This window comes from Crotalus tigris, unplaced genomic scaffold, assembly GCF_016545835.1.
Source record: "Crotalus tigris isolate CLP2741 ecotype Arizona unplaced genomic scaffold, ASM1654583v1 scf7180000017560.2302168, whole genome shotgun sequence".
In the NCBI taxonomy this organism is placed as follows: Eukaryota; Metazoa; Chordata; class Lepidosauria; order Squamata; family Viperidae; genus Crotalus; species Crotalus tigris.
The window spans coordinates 1,306,740-1,329,084 of NW_024096474.1; the positions used below are offsets into that span (position 1 = coordinate 1,306,740).

General features: G+C 43.1%; 2 protein-coding genes across 2 annotated transcripts in view; one reads left to right on the plus strand and one right to left on the minus strand.

Annotated features, from left to right (window-relative positions):
- Positions 1 to 22,345, minus strand: part of TNR (tenascin R) — a 578,617-nt gene that overhangs the window by 323,238 nt on the left and 233,034 nt on the right. The gene's annotated exons all lie outside the window — the stretch shown is intronic.
- Positions 18,726 to 21,509, plus strand: LOC120310313 (uncharacterized protein K02A2.6-like; the record flags this gene model as incomplete). Its single annotated transcript, XM_039348617.1, has 2 exons — positions 18,726 to 20,763; positions 21,379 to 21,509. Coding segments are annotated over 2 exons (2,169 nt in total), but the record flags the coding sequence as incomplete, so codon positions are not given.

A 22,345-nucleotide genomic window follows, 5' to 3' on the forward strand; every position in this document is an offset into this window, starting at 1 on the left:
CCACTAAAATCCAAGACAAAGAACAAGAAAACGGCAAAGCCCTCCTCCCATACATAAAAGGCACCACAGACAGAATCAGTAAGATCCTCCATAAACACAACATCAAAACAGCATTCTGCACAAACAGAAAAATATCCACCATCCTTAGAAACCCCAAAGATAAAATTGAATTAGAAAATCAAGGAGTATACGAAATCCCATGCACCACTTGTCCCACCACATACATCGGACAAACCAACAGAAGAATAAGTGCACGCATTGAAGAACATAAGAACTCAGTCAAAAAAGAGGAACCAACATCTTCCCTGGTCCAACACCTTAAAGCCACAGGACATGAAATTGACTTTAAAAATACCAGAACCATTGCCAAAAGTGAACATTTTAATAACAGAATAATCAGAGAAGCCATCGAGATAGAAAAACGCCCACACAGCATGAACAAGCGAGATGATACCTCCCGCCTACCAGCCATTTGGAAACCTGCCCTTATTGACAAACGACTCCCTAACCCCAAAATCTTAAACCCCTCTGCAACTCAGACTAACCTGAGCACAACCAAACAGAACACTCCCCCAGCCAATCAGAGCACAGCCAAGCCCCTAACCATTCAGAACACACCTCCACCCAATCAGAACACAGCCAAGCTCCCACCCAATCAGTTCATACCCCCACTGGCAGTTAAAAGGAAGAAACAGCTAAAACCACACATTGCTGCTCAAAGCACGAAGCTGAAAACACCAGCCTGAAGATGACGAATGTGACTTCGTCGAAACGTTGCCAAGACACTTCCAATTTTACGCGGGAGAAAACCCGAACAACCAAAGACCTATATATATATATATATATATATATATATATATATATATATATATATACATTGCTTACTGGTGTACACCGCTTAGAGAGTGCTTGCACTTAAAGCGGTATATAAGTCTCATAAATAAATAAATAATGTTTCTCTAGATTTAGGAACAACCAGGTGAAGGAATCTGCCAAAATAAGGTAAATAATAGGGAAATAAAGCTTTTAGGGATTTTCATCAAGGTAGATATATCATTCACTGATAAAGCAATGGGACCCTTACCTTTTGGGCTTATCCACACATCCTACTTATCATGTTATAAACATGTCCTACTCACCATTTTTAGAAAACATGTCCTCGTGATGTAGCCTTTTCCTCATTCCCAACCTACTCAGCTTGCTCAGCTCAAATACCTCCTTAGTTATTTTAAGTCTTGACGTACAAACAATTGATAAGGCCTCATTCATGATGACATTTGGAGTGGGATTCTGTTAGGTTCCTATGGGCCAGTTCAAGGCTGGGGCAGGGATACACCTCCTCTTCAGTCATTTGACACTGCCTTCCATTGACATTCTGGTTTGGGCTGCTGCAAAAACCAACTGGCTTCCTCAGAGGTATCTGGTCATGTAATGCCTGACCCATGTTTCCTAAAATACTGCTCGGACATAGCACTCTAAGATATTACCAGATGCTTCCTTGCAGCTCTTACTAGTTTGGGAAATTTACCAAAAATGCACATCAGTCAGGCTAATAGGTTACAGACTGGATCAGGATGAAGTGAGTCAAGGCTCTCTCATTATGCCATGTGAGCTCCTTTTGCTTATACTGAGAGCTTATGCACCAGAGACAAATTCTTTGTCTGTCTAATCACATTTGGCCAATAAAGAATAGTCTGTTCTGTTCTGTTCTGTTTTGCTCTTCTTGCATCCCTCCTCAACAGTTAGATACTAGTATTCCAGGAGAGTGGTAGACCCATATTCAAAAGTAGCTTAAGTGGCAGTTTTCCACCAGCAGTGACTATATGTTCATGCTGATGATCTGTGACTTGGGCAGTTTTGAAACATGGTTAAAACCTTTATTCCCAGCACCCATTTACGTTTGTCCAACTTGACTCTACCACATCACCACTAAATTACCAGTCAACTTGGACAAATCCACCAAAGTCCACTGCCAGAGTTGGTATTCTTCTGCTCTTTCCTTTTAATAATATGTTTTCTTTTTTAAAAATTATTGTATAGGAAACATGTTTGAAAAGAACAATGCCCAACAGCTATCTACCATAGGAAGTTCTCTAAGGGCATTTGCTCATTCGTAATTTAATACATGTCCACAGCATGATCCAGATACTATTGATATGAATTAAGCCCTTTCCCATTACTGTTATTTTCGCACTACAATGGATGGGTTAGTCTAGAACAGTGGTTCTCAACCTTCCTAATGCTGCAACCCTTTAATACAGTTCCTCATGTTTTGGTGACCCCCAACCATAAAATTATTTTCATTGCTACTTCATAATTGTAATTTTGCTACTGTTATGAATCGTAATGTAAATATCTGATATGCAGGATGTATTTTCATTGTTACAAATTATACTGTTATAATTTCAGTATAATAGTTATACTGAAGGTCTGTGTTTACAGTAGCTGAAGCAGATTGGATTAAAACAGAATGGCTGTATTTGTGCAACTTATGAAGTTTGATTACTTTAAACTTGATGTCAATGTTGCTTCTTTTGTGTGCAGTCTTAGTGAATTATGGAAATATAGCCCCTTTATTCTTCTAGTATTATGTGATTCAGCTGGTCCAGCTAGTCCAGGGGTAGGCAACCTTGGCTCTTTTATGACTCGTGGACTTTCCCAGAATTCCTGAGCCAGCCATGCTGAGGGGAAAGGGAGAGGTTTCCAAACTGAGCCATGCTGGCTCAGGAATTCTGGGAGTTGAAGTCCACGAGTCATAAAAGAGCCAAGGTTGCCTACCAATGAGCTAGTCAGTGGTTCCTTTTCTTTTCTCCCCCCCCCCCAGCTCCCCCCCCAGCTCAGTCAGCAGCTCAGTTCTGGAGCTGTGCCTGCCAGAATATTAGGAGAGATTTTTGGAAGGAGGTCTTGTCCACTGAGGCAGAGGCAACAGAAGGGAAATCCATTCCTTCCTCCCACCCCACTGCTGGTTCCACTGAGCAATAATCAACTGCTTTTGGTGCAGCAGCCAGGGCAGGAAGAATGGGGAGCATTACTGCAGCAACTGCAAGAAAAGGCCTCTTGGAGCTTCTTGATTCCACACTAGGAACAGATTCATTTTGCCCTCCCCCCCTTTCCGGCTTTCCAGAGGCACACTAGGAAACAGAGAAAAGGCAGGCAGGAGGGGAAAGGGAAACACATGCTGAAGACCAAAATATCCACCCAAAGCAGTGTTCATCTCCAAAGCCCCCCCCCCTTTGATCTCTTCCAATTTCACTGCCTTGACCAGTTTTCCTTCTCCCACCTGTAATGAAATGGTGCTCCCTTCCCCTGCATCCCACAAGTAGGAAGCCATCAAGGGGGGGAGGAGGGATTGAGCAGCAGGAATCAAAAAGTATGTGCTGTCTTACGGAGAGCTGCAGGGATCACAGAGGAGGAGAGGACAAGGGGGGGAAATCAGCTGCCGTGGAAAGAGAGGAAAAAACTCTGAGCGAACAAAGTTGTCTTTAACTGTCGAGGAAAAGCGGAGGGCACCAACTGCACCGCAGGGCAAGAAGTAAAGGATGGAAGAGAGGAGGGGGCTCAGAGTTGGGGGGATGCACGCACAGGGCGGTAGGGGGATAGGAGGAAGCCAGACTTCAATAACTGGCCACTTGCCAGAAATCACAATCCCCCCGAGGGAGCGATGCTTCCCTGAGCCAGAATGAAACCAAACGTCCTTCAGAGAACTCGGGGCCTGCCTGAATGAAGATCAATGGCTTTCCCTTCCACTTGGCTCTGCTAGGCCTCCACAGAATCCTGGGCTCTCTGACAGGGCAGGACTCAGCAGGGGTAGGTGGGGGAACAGCGGGCAGGAGAATTGGTGACAGGAGGGGAAGGGCTGTTCTGCGGGGCTGCCTCTCACCTCTTCAGGTGAAGAGTACTGGAGCAGCGGCTGCTTTGGCTGCCCACCAGGCAAACGGTCTCGGAAAGGTCGCAAACTCCTCCCCCTGCAGGCAGTCTTCTGGCCCCCCCCGGACTTGCTGTTCCCATCTAGCGTAGGTGATTCCCACTGAGCCCACCAGAACTAGCGATCGGGGCAGCAGAGGAAGTTTCCGACTCCAGTTAGCACCACTCGGTGCCTTCCTGCACCCGGGAAGCGTTCGGACTAAGCCGACCTTCCATGGTTTGTGGGGCAAAGCTGAGCAATATCGCGCCAACTCCTCTGCAGAATACGAGGAAAGACCAGCTCGGCTGTGAAAAGGCTTCCCTGGAAAAAGCGCTCCTGTTCAATTCAGCTGAAGGATATCCGGGACCGCACAGAGAGCCTTTAAAGCCATTCCCCAATCCTGAGGTGGATGCAGCCATCGAGATGCAAAAGAACACCGCCACGTATCTTAGACTAAGTTCCTAAGACCATCGGAAATATGTGTTTTCCGATGGTCTTAGGCGACCCCTGTGAAAGGGTCATTCGACCCCCAAAGGGGTCACGACCCACAGGTTGAGAACCGCTGGTCTAGAAGATGCTATATTTTGTAATGGGAAAATGACAATATGACTTAACTACTATGGTGAATATTGTGCAGCCAAAAATGAGGGGTCATCCAAAGAATTTTTGACTTGAACCAAAGGAGCCCACCCCCAAAAAGCTCTTTTTGTGCAGACAGGCTTCTGTATATAAGGGGGACTCGTTATGAATCTGGGATCCCATCCAAATTTTATCTGGCCTTTAGGTAACATTATCCAAGTGGAACAAATAAAAAGACATCCTGCTTTTGAGAATACATTTACTGTATACATTGAGAATATATTTACTGTATAGCTGCTGATTAATAACCTGTTACAGGAGATGGAAACTATGAAATGGGTTACATGATCATCTTGCAATACCCATGGCTTTAAACAATTCCATAATTATGGGGGGTATATGTCTTATTAAGAGCAAAGGGAACAACTGATTTTCTGCATGACTCCCAGCAACTAGCAGTTTAAAGAAAATAATTTTGCCCCCTATGATTACAACAATATATTTCACATGATGTATGGACAGTGAGCTACCGCAAGATTTGTCTAGGGTCCAGTACTCTTTAACATCTTCATAAATGATCTAAGTGTGGGGAATTGAAGGGGTGCTCATTAAATTTGCAGACGACACAAAGCTGGGGGGAATTGCTAACACTATAGAAGACAAACTCAAAATTCAGAAGGATCTGGACATACTTGAGCACTGGACCCTATCCAATAAGATGCAGTTCAGTAGTGAGAAGAGTGAGGTCTTGCACTTAGGCAGGAAAACCCAAATGCACAGGTATAGGATAAGCAGTACTTGGCTAAACATAGGGATAGCATCAAGATAATAGAAAATAATAGTACCACATTATACTGCACTAGTGAGCCCACATTTGGAACACTATGTCCATTTCCGGTCACCACGATAAAAATGATGCTGAAACCCTAGAACAGTGGTTCTCAACCTTTCTAATGCCGCGACCCCATAATACAGTTCCCCATGTTGTGGTGACCCCCAACCACTTATACATCACCGGGTGCCAGGGGCGTGGCCAAAGAAAAGGGGGAAAAATGGCGGACAGCCTTGTTTGGCGACCCCCATGAAATGGTCGTTTGACCCCAAATGGGGTCCCGACCCACAGGTTGAGAACCACTGCCCTAGAAAGAATGTAGAGGAGAGCAACAAATACGATAAGGAGTCTGGAGACTAAATCATATGATATATGGTTAAGGGAACTAGGTATGTTTAGCCTAACAAACAGAACAGAACAGAACAGAATAGAATAGAACTGGAAGGGAGCTTTGAGGTCTTCTAGTCCAGCTCCCTGCTCAAGCAGGAGAACCTATACCATCTCAAACAAGTGACTGTCCAGTCTCTTAAAAACCTCCAGTGATGGAGCACCCATGATTTCTGAAAGCAAGCTGTTCCACTGTTTAATTATCCTCATTCTTAGGAACTTTCTCCATAATTTCAGGTTGCTTTCCTCTTTGATCAGTTTCCAGCCATTGTTTCTTGTCCTGCCCTCTGGTGCTTTAGAGAATAATTTGACCTGCTCTTCTTTGTGGCAGCCTCTCAGATACTGTAATGCTGTTATCATGTCTCCTTTACTTCTTCTTTTCTTTAGACTAACCAAACTTAAGTCCTGCAGCTGTTCTTCATATGTTTTATTCTCCAGGCCTTGGATCATTTTAATTGCTCTTCTCTGAACTTTTTCCAAGGTCTCAACATCTTTTTTGTAGTATGGTGACCAAAATTGGTTCCACTATTCCAGGTGTGGTCTTACTAGGGTTTTGTAAAGTGGTACTAATACTTCGTGTGATCTTGATTCTACAGTATGCCTCTGTTTATGCAACCCAGGATTGTATTAGCTTTTTGGGCTGCTGCTGCTGCACATTGAAGACTTAAGAGAAGACTTAGGGGAGAGCTAATAGCAGTCTTCCAATGCTTGAAGGGAAGAGGGGTCAATTTATTCTCTATATAGCACCTGAAGGCAGGACAAGAGCAATGGGTGGAAGCTTTTCAGAGGGAGATCCAACCTCGAAATAAGGAGGCATTTCCTGAAAGTGAGAATGGTTAATCAATGGAACAACTTGCATCCTAAAGTGGAGAGTGCTTCATTGCTGAAGGTTTTCAAGAAAAGATTGGACAACTATTTTGGCAGGGGGTTGAACTAGAAGACCTCCCAGGTCCCTTCCAGCCTTATGATTCATTGATTCTATCCTTTGTCACTCATGCAACTTTCAATCTGTCTTTCTCCTTCTCTTGTCCCAATATCTATTCCAAAATATTCCTTGTCGCTGGTGTCTGGGACTTGTAACCTGCCAAGTGTTATTTGTGCTATACTTGGCAACTGCTCTTCTCAGAAAACTGTGGATGGGGCAGATCAGCATAATTTTTAAAGGTCTGGAACAGAATGATAGTCTGGGCTCCCAAGATTTGGGGAGAATGGAACTCTTATCTTTCGACCAAATATCAATCTTGAATAGACATTTTCTGGAGCTCCCACTGAAATCTGCAGAGTTTGCTTTCAAGCAAAAATGTTTACAATTCCCCTCCTTTTAAAAAACTCTTAATATTTCTTCCTTTCTTCGTATGTTGTGTATCCCCCTTGTTTCCTTTTGCTAGTCCCTTATTTTTATACTGAGGACTAACCCATCATGACTGGCAAGCTGAATAAATATTTCTACTGATCCTGATTGGCATTTGTATCCACAATCAAATAATATTAGCATAATGCATGCAATTTACGTAATTCCTTCAATTCATAGTCAGTTCTCAGGCATGTGCATTTCTGGTTACTTAATTTTGATTTGTAGACTTTAAGTAACTCCCATTGATGTCTAAATGTTATTCACATTAAAAGACATTTAGGTTAAAATTGCTCTTGTTCAAAGTATCTAAAAACGTAAGAACAGAATGAGGGAAGTTGGCTTAGGAATTGCCATAGCTGTAAGGTAATCGTTTTCAGACAACAATTCCAGAGGTGTGAACTTTCAGGTATAATTGGCTCTGGAGATGTTGTGATTTGGGAAAAAAAACAAACAAACATCTTGTTGGAGGACAGCTAGGTGTTACTTATGTCTGAAACTGGAGAGTAGTTTGTTTGTTTTTGGTCACAGATTCATTTTGGACAACTTGGAGAACAGGTTCCATTCCTGAAGGGTTTTGTTCATCTCATAGCATGCAGAGAAATACAAATTCTTGTTTCTTCTAGAACAGGCGTGTCAAACCCGCGACATCACGTGACATCATGCAACGTATCAGTCCGGTTTTGCCATTGCCAGCAATGAGACGTGTCTGACCCACGGGCTGGCAGTTTGACACCCCTGTTCTAGAACAATGTTGAATTTATTCTACATGCATGAAACTGCATACTGAAAGGCTATGCTTTGCCGTCTCATCAAAAATACTCTCTGGGAGCTATCGGAAGGGTTGCTTGTTTTGTATCATATTACAGCTTTCCATTTACATAGATATAGGGAAGAGCTGGCATTTTCCAGAACATCCTAGTAAGTACCCAACCGTACAGTAAGCTGTGAGGAACAATGCTTTTATGGTGGAGAAGTGCAGCAGGCTTTTCCAAATTCAGATAGTCCTTGGTTAACGATAGGTCATTTTAAGGCCATTCAAAGTTATGAGGGCCACAGAAAGGGTGCTTTACTGCCCATCATAAACAGTCACATCAAACCCACCCCTGCCCACAATTATATGATTGGACGTTGGGTGGTCAGCTTTACAAGTCATTGTACACTAATTTTTAATGTTTTTTGCTGGTTTGAATAGGTTTACTTAACAAACAGGACATTCACTTAACGATCATGGTATTCACTTAAGAACTGCTGCAAAAAAATCTGAAAAATTGCTTCCAGTCACCTGACTGTCTCAATTTACAACTGTAACAACTGACGACTGTAATTGCAGGCTCAATTATAGTCATAAATCAAGAACTATCTGTAAAAGGAATTCTGTGCCAATATCCGCATTTATCAGCATAAAACAGATCAGGACTCTTTCTCAAGGCTTGCGCAGAGAGAGAACATGATATTGCAGCCAACCCAAGCAGGCTTGAAACAAGTGGGAACTAACTTTCCAAGCTCCCCAGCTTAGCCTTTCCTCCCATTTGCATTTGGGCCAGCATCTATCTCATTCTTGAAAGACCCCAGCATAAATTCCATTTTAAACTATGGGACATTCATTACAACAATTTAATTACTCTTCGGTCACTCTCCAGACACCACTAATATGGTAGTCTTTTGTTTAGCCATAAAGCTGAAGTGTTTTAGGATTTTTAAAAAAATATTTAATGTTTTCAATTTTCTTCAATTACAAACAAAAAAACAAAAAACCCCTGCAAGACCTGAAAGGATTGTTACCATTATTCTATAACAATGAGAGTCTCTGGAGACAACAGCCTCAAGCTGCTCCTTTCTTGCAACCTATACTAACCACATCATAGCATTTTGGTTCCTCCATTTCCAAACATGGCAATTCAATTTTCATGTATCATTTTGAGCTGGAAAATATGAAAACAGCAGTATGACTTCAAAAGTACATTGAACATATTTTTAACAAGAAAAAAAAAACAACTTACTACCCCCAATTTGAAAATCTCAGTCCCTCCCATCATGTGTATGACTCAGCCACACTGATGATGCTTCATCACACTATCCACTATAGCAGTCAGTCCTCCTACCCAAAAGATAAATGCATCTCCTGGACCTCAACAGATTATTTATTATCAGTTTAATCAATTAGTTGATTAGTGCTCTCACAGGGAGACTGGAATACAGATATAGAAAACACATCCTCCTTCACTGGTATTCTGAAATGGTACGATCCCATTTGTACTCAGCTGAATTTAAATACCTCATGCCATTTTTTATAAAGATGGCTTTATGAAAGCCAATGTAGATATCTCAAAATGGGCCTGAGAGATGTCTTAACTAAACATTCCTAATGTGGTAAGGGGTTATAGAGAGCAAAGTTTCTTCCAGCTCTGGGATTCTGTGGTTATACAGTGTATAGAACCTTCATATATACAATCTTGTTTTAGTTCCTTGATTTTGAACACTGTTTCCATGACAAATTGTCAAAATCCAGGGTTATAATGTCAAAAATAGCTGTCTTCAAACCGCTAGATCTCAGCAGTAATCCTCCCTTCCTTGTACTTTTTCTAGTCAAAGAGGAGAATTGCAGACATTGAGTCCCAAAAGGTTTCCCCACAAATCTGCTCTGGGTGAGATTCAGAGGTAGGTGCAGAGCCTGAAAACAAAGAGTGGCATCTGACAACGGAGGTCAGCAGGGAAGAAGATGAAGTTGTCCATGGGAAGCTGATGAACTAAGCAGAAGGGATGGATTGGAGAAAATGGCCAAATATCTCAGTCTGAAACTCTTTCTAATCCTTAGGTTAACTCTCATTTTCCACTGAGGAACCCAGGAAGAAGGCAAATGGACTGAATTTTCAGGCAAACAAGCAGATTTGGGAAACCGGGTGCTTTCATCTGGAGAGCCCCCCCCCCCCTCACAGTGGGACTAAGGAAACAGTAAATAGTCCCCAACTTCCGGGAGGCCCTTTTTCCACAGGAAGATTTTTACTTCTGTGAAACTTTCCATAGATTTGCTTGCAGTGTTTGCATAAACGATGCAGACAGCCTTCCTACCTAGCATTCTTCCTCAGAGATGCCCTTGAAGCAGCATGCTTGATGGGCACATTGTTCTCCCTTGCTTGGAATAAAGCCACTGGGCTCTAATGTAATGGGAGAGGAAAGAGAGAGGGCAGCCAGCCAAAGAGTTCCTGGAAGCAACATAAGCATTTAGGGAAACGGGGGGGGGGGGGGAGAAACAGGAAAGAGAAAAAGAGAGGATCTAGCTCACAGTGCTTCAGAATAGATGCAAAGATTCATCACCCACACAAAATAATAACATAAAATCAAAGCATTTTTCCTAGTTTAATGGAGATATATGTTTTAATTAATTTATTTATTTAAACAATTGATGTTTGCAGAGTTACCTGGAATACAGAAAAGTGGGAGCCTCAAAGCAAGGAGCTTCTTCATCCCTCCCTCCTTCCTCCCTCCCTGCCTGCCTACCTACCTGTCTCTGCCTATTGTGATGGTCTCCTACCTGCTGCCACTGCCAGTCTCTTGAATCTGCTCTGGTTCCTGCCTGCTTGTCTGTATTGTCGAATGCAGAAGACCAGGCGGGACATGGAGGAGGAGAGGGCAAGGCAGGGTAGCTTATGTGATGGCCATGGTTCTGCAGAGACCAAGGAGAATGAGAAAAACATTTTCCCCTGGCACCTTCGCTGAGAGAGGAGGAAACTGTCCTACCTGCTTACCAGACTGTGTCTGCACTGGGTCCCAGTTCACTCTCCAATTATCTTGCTATCCCACCAGCCAATTCACATCCCTCCCTGTTGCTTTTTTGGACTGAGCTGAGACTGAGAAGTGCATTGCTCTGGGCCCATTAGAATAATTGTCCAAGGCTTGACAATAATTTTGAATCCAGCAACACAGTGTTACATTATTCGCTCCTCTCATTCCATTTGTAGGTTGGTGGGCCCAGGGAGGGAAGAAGAGATAAGGGAAACGGGTTTTACATACACAAGCAGGAAGGCAGAAGTGACCCACTTGAAGCTACATTTTGGATCTTCAGATTTTTTTTCAGACTTGAGGAAGCTTAGTAGTTGTGGGTTAAGAGGACAGGATTTCTTCTGCATAGCTGACTTGCTAAAATACAGGAAATAGGACAGGAATAAATGGACACTAAAAGGCTCTCATCATGATGGATTTTTTTTGTTCTGTTTCTTTGTGGAACTGAACTGGGGGCAATTGGTACAGCAAATGAAGAGGACAGAGAGCAAAGAAAATAGCTTCTCATAAATAAAAGCAACTTCTTTCTCTCTCAGTCTCTACTCCTCTGCCAAGAAAAATGAGTCTTTCTCTAAATTTTGATTTTTTTAAAAAAAATGTGTAGTGTGCATTTACATTTTATATTGAACATGTTTCTTCTAGATACATCTTTACGATTTAATTGATGTTTTACAGGTATTTGAACTGTAAGCCACCCAGAGTCATTAACTGAGATGGGTGGCTATAAAAAATGAATGAATGAATGAATGAATGAATATTCCCTTTTCAAAACATCTCATTTTGGCCTCTAATTTTATAGGAATCCATCTGCAGTGTTAACTTTGGGCTGTTGTGTTTGGACTAGGCTCTAGACTTTGTGTGGCACTGGCCCTCCATATTGCTTAGACTGGTTCTGTGCTTTCAGTGGGCAGGCTGACTGAAGGTTATAATTCTAGTGGCTTATTGGGAGAAATAAGTAGTCTCCAAAAATGGTTCAACTTGTGGAAAAGCAGAAGATTTCAGAGCGTTGTATTAGAATGTCATAGATTATTCTAATGTTACCTCTTTTCTCTACTCAGAGCAAAGATCGTCCAAAGGTCTCTGCAATTTTTTTCTGAAATCCACAGCTCTCTGTCCCATTAATACATATGTGCAGAATAGCGTAGCTGCACCCTTTATTATCTTTGGTAAAATGCCTCAAGAAATAACAAGAATTGGATGCTTGATGGTCAAGGTCATTTCCTCTAAATTCTCTCTTTTCTCGCACAATTATATATATATATATTAGTTTTCTAATTTTACAATTAAACATTTAAAAAGCAATGTGGTGGCTGGGTAATCAATAATTCAATAACATACATAAATCTTTAGCACAAATCTCAAGTTACAATATTTCCTCTCTTTCCCTTAATATCTACTATCTCATATTGAGCTAATATAGTTCTTATTGTTATCAACTAAGTAAAACCATCTTTGTTACATTTATCAATAGTTTTTATCTTATACATATCTTAATTGTGTTTGCTTTCAATCCTTATATACAATCAATGTCCCGTTATTGCTTTTTCCCCAGGCTTTAATTTCCCCTCAATATTCAACTTAACATTTGGTATATTATAATTTCCAAGCTTTAGGTGACCAGAGATTCCCTTATCTTAATTTGTACATTTCCCCCTTTTTATAACAAAATCTAAAATTCTACATACACATCTTGTCTATTTGCATATAATCTTATTCTATTTTCTAAAAGTTATCTATTTTTCATCATATTAAACCAAAAGTCTATTAATTTTATTACACATCTTACCTATTCAATTATAATGTTACTTTATTTTCTAAAAATTACTGTATCTATTTTCCACCGTATTCAATCCACTAATCAATAGTATAAAATCCCCTCTACTAGATCAAAACCCTAGTTTCTTTCAGCCTTACTCTGGCTTTTTTCCTTTGCCAACTAACCTTCCATGTCAGTATTCTTGAATCCTCAAACAGTTCTCCCTCTATTATTATATGTATTATTTGAAATAAGAAAGACCATTTAATTACAGTTTTTTTGGAAGGACTAGCCCAATTGTATTCATTTAGTCTCCTCCCTATTACTCCAACCTCCCACAATTGTCCTGTTAAATTATGTTCCATGCAATCTGTTCTTCTTCCTTTTCCTCAAATTTCTTCTGATTTATGTAAAAAATCTTTTCCATTTTCAATGTTGTCACTCTCTTTTCTAATTTTCCCATTGGCTGGATCTGTTGGTCAGTTGGGTCTTCGGTCTTAGTATTTAGTTGTTCCACTTCTCCTGTTACTTGCTACATTGTTAGTTCTTTGGTTGTAGTCAAGATCTGGGTTTATATATCTAAGCTGGCATCTTGTTCCTTTATGTTGCCTCTAATTTTGTTACACACTGAAAGAATGGTTTTGTGTATTGATTTCAACATAAAAAGGATTTTTTCCTGATCTTCATCCATATTCTCTTGATAATGTATTAAGTTGAAAATTTTAAAATCAAATGTTAAAAATATTTTTTTGTTTTTTATAGGGACATCTATTTCACATGTTGTAGGTAGTCTTTATAGTGGAAATTGTTTGCCAAGTAAGAATTTATAGTCCAAAGTATTCCATCATCTTGTATAATAACAGATACTTCTCATATAAAGAAATAGGAAAACAATTTCCCACATATAGCTCTGAGAATCAGTAAGGGTTTATCTTTATAGCTCAAATAGACCAGATATGCCACCCTGCAGTTCCTTCTTTACAGCTGAGTTTTTCACAGGTGGTATCTGACAAGGTCAAAGAGTTCTTTCTAAATTCTAGGCTTCAAGCCAAGTCTCTTCTAGTCAATAACAAGTTGTAATACCATACTTCATCACAAGATGTCATCGATGCTGTTTAAAACTTTTTAAGTCCCGCATTTTTATAATACTTTTTCAAAGTTTATTTCTTTTCTTTTTAGATCAAAAATCAGTGTCTCCAGTAGAAATAGGAAAACTTTTAGGAAAACTTTTTAGTCCACAAGTTTCAAAAGTATATGCATCCAATTAGATTAAAGTTGTTTTTATAATTGCTTTGTTTCCCCTGGGTAGTCAGTCACCACTGCTCTTAGAGGGTGGGGCAGAAATTCCCTTCCCTCTCTCCTCATAGGGGGAAAAATACTTTGGGCAGCTTTTGCAGGAAAGATATTTAGAGTCTTAAAGAGAAGATCAGATCTCACCCAGTTTCATCCACATTGCCTTAAAGATGCTTGGTAGTAATTTTTACTTTAGCTGTCACCAGCTTAATGATGAGCCATATTGCTATGGCCGGTCTTTCTCCCGCAGGTATGGAGAGCTGCCCCGGATCAAGCGGAAGGGCTGCCACCCTCCCGTGATCAAGCGGGAGTCCCCTCCTCACTAATCCCCCCTACAGGGTGGCTTTCAACCCTTTCCAGGGTCCCCCCAGTGGTATGAAATCGGATGCTGAAGACAGAGTTCGCCTCCATGCATCTGCAGGCACCTATGGCAAACTGGAAGTCTCTCTAGCACAATTTCTGGGTTTCCCTGCCACACACAAATATTTGTATGCATTTTTATATGAACTTTTCTGTGCTTTTGCAAGTAGTTCTTGCATAGAAAAATATAAGATTGTTCAAAATGCAATAAACATATTGACGCAAATTTCTTCATATGCGGTGTGTATTTCTCCCTAAAGGGCATATTTTTTTTCTGTTGTGAAGAGAGGAAGCTTTAAGCAGGACTAGAAAGGTATTTTGTCTAAGACTTCAAAAAAGTCACTGCCAGCTAGGAAAGTAAGGGTAGAGAATAGGTGCTGCATGGCTCAGCTTCTGGATATTTTAGAGATTACTTTTTCCCAACCGTGTCTGACCTGCCTATCGTATGTGGGAGATAACAACAAGCGTTCTCTGTAGGGCCGCTCTCTTTTCAGGCATCTGGAACATAAATGGTCCCGGCCCTCATGGCATTCTGGAAATTGGTGAAAACATGAACTTTCCAGAGAGCCTTTGAGATTGGGATATTATGGTGGCACTTCTTAATTTTATAATGAAAATTACAAAGCTGAAAAGCTTTGTATTTTAATTGTATTCAATGATTCATTTATGAACACTGGAACTGGACATAGAACTTCAAATGGGGCCCTTCTTTAATCTAGATTCTATGCTTCCCATAAATGCTGCCTATTCCATGTAGCCCAAAATAGTATATATCCTGTTAGCATCATTCTGTTGGCTCATGTTCAACAAGGAAATCAGATCATTTTCACATGTATTATTGCTAATCTTCCCAATTCTGTACTTGTGCCTATCTATTCAGATCTAGAATTTTGTATTTCCCCTTGTTAAATTCCATCCTATTAATTTCTGATCAAGGCTGTCTATGTCTTTTTCAAGCTTCTCTTTTCATCTGTAGTATTAGCTATTCCTTCCAGCTATGTGTCATCTGAAAATTTTAAAAGTGTCCCCTCAATTTCCTCACTCAAATAATTGATAAGAAAGTTGAACAGCCATATCATGCTCCACTTGATACTTCCTTCTAATGAGAACTGAAGCCATTAATGAGCACTCCTTGAGTGTAATCCATTCAGCCAGCTATGACCATCTGACAAATAGTACCATAAATTTCATACTATGGCATTCAGTGAAGGAGAATAAGGTGAGACAGTCTGTCAAAGGCTTTGCTGAGGTCCTTCTATGTCCCCTTTTCTCTTCAGCATTTTAGAGAGTTCTGTATATATCTAGGCTGGCCTGTTTGGATCTCTCTCTCTCTCTCTCTCTCTCTCTCTCTCTCTCTCTCTCTCTCTCTCTCTCTCTCGTTGAAATTGCAGATTTTGCTTTCATTATTTTGTTTTATTGGATGGCCCATCTTTTCTGGTTCCATTCCAATCAGACCCCGATTTACTAAGTTGGATTCCCTCTATTAGCTGATTTCTATTCATTGAATGCCCATCTGCAATCCTCATGTTTAATGTGTTTTATTATGCTTCCAGAACTTAAAAGACTTTCATTATTTTTAAAATTCTTACACATTTTTTATATTCATTGAAATATAACTGTTAACACTGTGCTGAAAATAGAGGAGGGAGACAAATTCAGAATCAGGCACTGTGGATTCAGGTTGTAATAAAGACCAAAGACAAATAAATGTGCATGCTGTCTCAATACGGATAATTTTTTCAGATCTCAGTGAAATTATAAGACAACTTAAGTCTTAGCAGACAAAAGGTCATTTCCTTTTCAGATAGAAAAATCCCTCTTCCAAACTTATCTCCCTTAATAAGATTTAGAGGGTTTTTTTCTGTATGCAAATGTCTGTTAGCCTTTGCATTTCCAATCCCATTCATGGATTGCATATAATCAGCGCATAACCATAACTGTGCCAAACACCTGAAAAAAAATCCAACACTTGTTCCACAGTGAAATAAAAACACAAGAGACGCTATGAATGTCAAAATTGTTCAGAAAAAAAGGCCAGATATTTAGATGAGAGCCAGTCAAAATGCCATGAGACGTGAAGCATTTATGACTTTTGAGTTGCACAATGGATGGAGTAATATTTTCTCTGGCATGTCTTCCTATTATGCACTTATTTTTAAAATTGGTTCTTGGATAGTATGATTGTACATTTTAACAATCTTTTATGGTGAGAGCATGAGAATGATCATAGCTACATACTTTTAGATAAGAAAAAACCTGGTATTTAAATAATGATCCCCTACATTCCAGGGAGCCTGATCTCTCCTATTGGCTCAAACCCTAAGGTATTATTATCCTGAGTAACCTAATGTCATAAATAATAATAATAATAATAATAATAATAATAATAATAATAATAATAAAGTTGGAAGGGACCTTGGAGATCATCAAGTGCTCAGGCAGGTAATCCTATAGCATTTCGGACAAATGGCTGTCCAGTTTCTTCTTTAAAACTTCCAGTGTTAGAGCATTCACCGCTTCTGGAGGCAGGTTATTCCACTGGCTAATTGTTTTAACTGTCAGGAAGTTTCTCCTTAGTTCTAGGTTGCTTCTCTCTTTGGTTAGTTTCCATCCATTGCTTCTTGTCCTGCCTTCAGGCGCTTTGGAAAATAGCTTGACTCCCTCTTCTTTTTGGCAGCCCCTGAGATATTGGAACACTGCTATCATGTCCCCCCTCATCCTTCTCTTCATTAAACTAGATATACTCAATTCCAGCAACCGTTCCTTATATGTTTTAGCCTCCAGTTCCCCTAATCATCTTTGTTGCTCTTCTCTGTACTCTTTCTAGAGTCTTAATATCTTTTTTAGATCCTGGTGACCAAAACTGGATGCAGTATTCCAAGTGTGGCCTTACCAAGGCATTGTAAAGTAGTATTAATACTTCATGTGATCTTGATTCTATCCCTCTGTTAATGCAGCCTAGCACTGTGTTGGCTTTTTTTGGCAGCTGCAGCACACTGCTGGCTCATATTTAAATGATTGTCCACTAGGACTCTCAGATCCCTCTAACAGTTACTACTGTTGAACAAGGTACCCCCTATACTATATGTTATGTCCCGAGCCTTTGCAAACGGCTCGGGCGTTTGCAGGCAGTCCCGGGCAGGTGCAAAGCTGCCCGGGACCAGACAGGCTGTCGCCAGCGCCGTGCGCATGCGCGGGTGCTGGCGCGGGAAAAGTAACCCATTTACCCGGGAGTTGCCTATATAAGAGGCTGCGAGGCGTTTGGGCGAGGCTGAAGCCATCTTCCTGTAAGCTGAACGCTGAATAAAAGAAACTGAGAACTCCAGCTGCTTCTCGTGTCTGTTTTCCCGCCAAGGACTCAACACTGGCGACGAAGGTGGGATGCCTTGCACTACCTGGAAAGGAAAAAGTGTAAGCTTACCCAAGGAGTCCTGAGCGGCGGAAGAGGAACGGCGTCGACTCGGCAGCTGCCCGCCAATCCGGTGCGCATTCGGGGGTAGGCTGGCTGATAGACCCGTCTCCTGAAGATCCGAAGATGGCGAAAATCGGAAGGCTTTCGGAATTCGACGTCTCACATCCAGAGCGGTGGGAGTCCTACGTATCCAGAATGGAGAACTACTTCAAGGCAAACCAAGTGAGGGAAGATAGCTTGAAGGCGGCCACCCTGCTTTGCGTTTGCGGCCAAGACGCCTTCGAAATCGCAGAAAATCTTGTAGCACCTGTTCCAGTAGAGTCTGTAAGCTACGCAGACCTGAAGAAGCTGCTGAAAGAGCACTTCCACCCCAAGGTGTCCGTTATCTCATGGCGCCACACCTTCGAGCAGAGGGATCAACGGTCCGGTGAAACAGCCAAGGAATACATCGCCGCGCTACGGAAGGCCGCCAAGCCCTGCGAGTTCAAGGACCTCGAGGAACGACTGAGGGACCGATTCGTGTGCGGGCTAAGGCATCGAGAGCTACAACAGAGACTTTTTGCCAAGGAAGAATTATCCTTCCAAGACGCCTTAAGGGAAGTCACCGCAGAAGAAGCAGCAAGCGGCGCCATCAAAAACATGCGGCCGATCAGAAACAGTGCAGAGGGTGCGTCCGTGCACCAGGAAGACGTCCGACGAAACTCCGAGGAGGATCCGGACGAGGAAGTCGACCGTCTACACCCCGCGAAGGAAGAGAACCAGAAGGGAAGCTCTTCGGCTCTGCTCAAGTGCATCGGCTGTGGAGGTCGCCACAGGAGAACCGACTGCAAGTTCCGCTCCGCTACCTGCCGGGCATGCGGCAAACAAGGGCATATTGCAGCTGTGTGTCTGAGCCGACGAAAGGCACAACCCCAAGAAGAACGCCTGAAAGGTACCAGATTCCCCAGCCAGAATAGGGTAGGGTTTTGCGCTTCGCGAAGAAGCATCTGTAGAACAGGCACACACAAGCCCATGAAGAAAAAGCTGTCACTCAACGTGAAGCTACAAGGGGTTCCATTATCTATGGAACTAGACACAGGGTCTGCCCTGTCCATCATTTCATTGCATACATTTAGGAAGATTTGTTCCAGTAGTGGGTCTAAGGCCAAGTTAAGGCCTTCTGATATTGTATTAACAGATTTTCAGAACTCAAGAGTGTGTGTTAAGGGGGAGGCCACCCTTAACGTGCAATACAAGAGCTTTGAAGGTCCACTAGACTTATTAGTAGTAGGGGGTGAACGAACGAGTCTCATAGGACTCGATTGGTTTGAGGCCCTGGGGATACACGTCACAGGACTCAACAGCTTACAAACACTCGACCTACAGGAAGTCTGCAAAGAATTTGCAGATGTTTTCAGCCCCCAGCTGGGCACATTCAAAGGACCACCTGTGTCCTTAAAGCTAGACCCCACTGTCACTCCCATTAGGATTAAAGCAAGAAGGGTCCCTTTTGCTTTAAAAAGTAAGATTGACACTGAACTAGACAAACTAATCCAACAGGGAATCCTAGAACCTGTTGATTCCAGCCCGTGGGAGACCCCCATTGTCACGCCTCTAAAGGCAAATGGGGACATTCGCATTTGTGCTGATTACAAATGCACACTCAATAAGGCATTGCAGCAACATGCCTATCCTGTTCCTGTGGTCAGTCACATCCTGGCCTCTCTCAAGGGGGGGCGTGTTTTTGCAAAGCTTGACCTAGCTCAAGCATATCAACAGCTGCCTGTTGATGATGATGCTGCCATAGCTCAGACCATTGTGACCCACAGGGGAGCCTTTAAAGTAAAAAGGCTACAGTTTGGAGTAAATGTCGCTCCTGGGATTTTCCAAAGCGTAATGGAAAACACACTACGAGGTATACCAGGGGTCTGCCCCTACTTTGACGATGTCTTGATTGCAGGAGACTCCACACACATTCTAGCTGAAAGACTTAGGGCTGTCCTGTTAAGATTCAGGGAATCAGGCCTCAAGCTCAGAAAAGACAAATGCAAGATCGGGGTGCCTTCTACTGAATTTCTGGGATTCAAAATTGATGCTGCTGGGATTCATCCTGCTGAATCCAAACTAACTGCTATTTTACAAGCACCCAGGCCAAAGTCTAAGGCCGAACTTCAGGCCTTCCTAGGCCTCCTGAATTTCTACAATTCTTTTCTTCCACATAAAGCTAGTGTAGCTGAGCCTCTTCACAGGCTACTAGACAAACAAGCTGTGTGGCTGTGGTCACAAGCACATGAGGCTTGCTTTAAAGAAGTCAAGGCCTTGCTCACTTCTAACAGTGTTCTTGCACATTTCAACGAGTCTCTTCCTGTGTGCATCGCTTGTGATGCATCCCCCTACGGGGTTGGAGCTGTCCTGAGTCACCTCAGGTCTGATGGAACTCAGGTTCCTATTGCATACTACTCCAGAACACTGTCTTCTGCCGAGCGCAACTACGCTCAGATAGACAGGGAGGCTCTGGCTGTTGTTGCTGGAATTAAAAAATTCCACGATTTTCTATATGGCAGGCATTTCACGGTCTTCACTGACCATAAGCCTCTGCTGGGACTGTTTACCACACGTAAGCAGACTCCCCACATCATTTCCCCTAGAATGCTTAGGTGGTCTATTTTCTTGTCTGCATATGATTTTTCATTACTCCACAAGCCTGGGAAAGAAATGGGCCATGCTGATGGCCTCAGTAGGTTGCCTCTGCCAGTAGTAGAAGCTGACCCCGCGCCAGCTGTCAACATTCTATCAATCCAAGCCTTGCCCGAGCTCCCTCTTAGTGCCAGGGATGTTACCGCTGAAACGGGTACAGATCACACACTTTCACGTGTCCGCTCCTGGGTCCTGTCCGGGTGGCCTGAGCACTGCCCTAGTCCTGAGTTTCAGAGTTTCTGGTCCAAAAGAAACGAACTGTCCCTTTCTCAGGGTTGTCTGCTTTGGGGAAACAGAGTTGTCATTCCCACCTCAATGAGGACTAGGGTCTTAGAATCCCTCCACGAGGGTCATCCTGGCATTGTTCGTATGAAGGCTCTTGCACGAAGCCACTTGTGGTGGCCTGGTTTAGATAAAGATATTGAAGCTAAGGTACACGCATGCCACCTGTGCCAACGATCTCGCCCAGAGATGCCCCAAGCTCCTGTGCATAGATGGGAGGAAACACAGTCCCCATGGTCTAGGGTGCACATTGACTACGCTGGGCCCTTTCAGGGCCAGTTCTTCTTGGTCCTTGTTGACAGCCATTCAAAATGGCTTGAGGTTGTGCCTGTCTCATCCACCACCACTGCAAAGACTATTCAGGTACTGAGGGGGATTTTTGCTGCACACGGGCTGCCAGATGTCATTGTGTCCGACAACGGCCCTCAATTCACCTCCTCCGAATTCCAAGCTTTCTTACAGGCAAACCTGATTCGTCATGCCACGTCTGCGCCTTTTCACCCGTCCACCAACGGTATGGCTGAACGCATGGTGCGCATCGCAAAGGACGCCTTGAAGAGACTCACCTACGGGGACTGGCATCACAGGTTGGCTGACTTTCTCCTTTCTTATCGCACCACACCGTCCACTTCTACAGGGAGAAGTCCAGCTGAACTTCGTTGGGGGCGCCAACTTACTACTAGACTTGACCGGTTGCATCCGGACAGACTGCCTTCATCTACCTCACATCCTAGGGCACCTAGACAACTACTTGTGGGTGCCCCGGTTTGGGCTCGCAATTACGGGCCTGGTCATACATGGGTCCCCGCTTCTGTGTCCAGGATCACAGGTCCTCTCTCCTACGAGGTTGCCCTGGACAACGGTCGTGTCCTGCGTCGGCACATCGACCAACTTCGCTCTAGGCGAGACTTTTCTGCTGAGACTCCTGGGTCTTTTCCAGGGGGGGAGGGGGACCCTTTGGAGCAAAGGGAAGGGCAAGAGCTACTGCCCATCTCCACTGAGGGAGCCACAAACGGCTCGTCCCAAGGTTCTGCAATTGCTCCGAAAAGAAAGTCATGGAGCTTACCCACACAACAGGCACTCACGCCTACTCCAGCCAGGGAGTCACCCCGGGGGCATACTCACTGTCCACACACATCACACAGCACTCCAGCAACGGAGGATACCCGGGGGCATCCCAACAAATCATTCCCCGCAAGAGAACTGGCACACAATTCCCAAGGTTGGCCTGACCTTACCCCAAATCCTACAGGGGTCAAACATACACAGAGTTAGTCGAGGAACAAGTCCCGACTACAACAACCCTAGCACAAATCAGGGAACACCTGAGTTTTGGGAAAGTACTGAAACCCACACGAGCCCGAACACAGAATGGGGTTCAGGGAATGCACAGCCTCCTGACAGGTCTTGGACTGACCTAGGAGGTTCTACAGAGACGCCCAGCAGCGGCTATCACTTCAAGGGGCCTGAGGGTCTACAGCTAGGTAGGTCAACCAGGTCACAAAGTAACAGAAGCCCTGGCCTGACGAGCCCGGTGGGCAAGCAAGCAGGCCAGGCATCGGGGCACAGTCCTTGGAAGACACCAGGACACAATAGAGAGAACAGGCTCACGCCTCCCTCCAGTCAGGGGACTTATGCCAGTAACCCAGAGCTAAGAAGGTCACAGAGAGCAAAGAAATCTCCCAAGTACCTAGAAGACTACATAACATTGCTGGCAAGGCAAAGGCCAG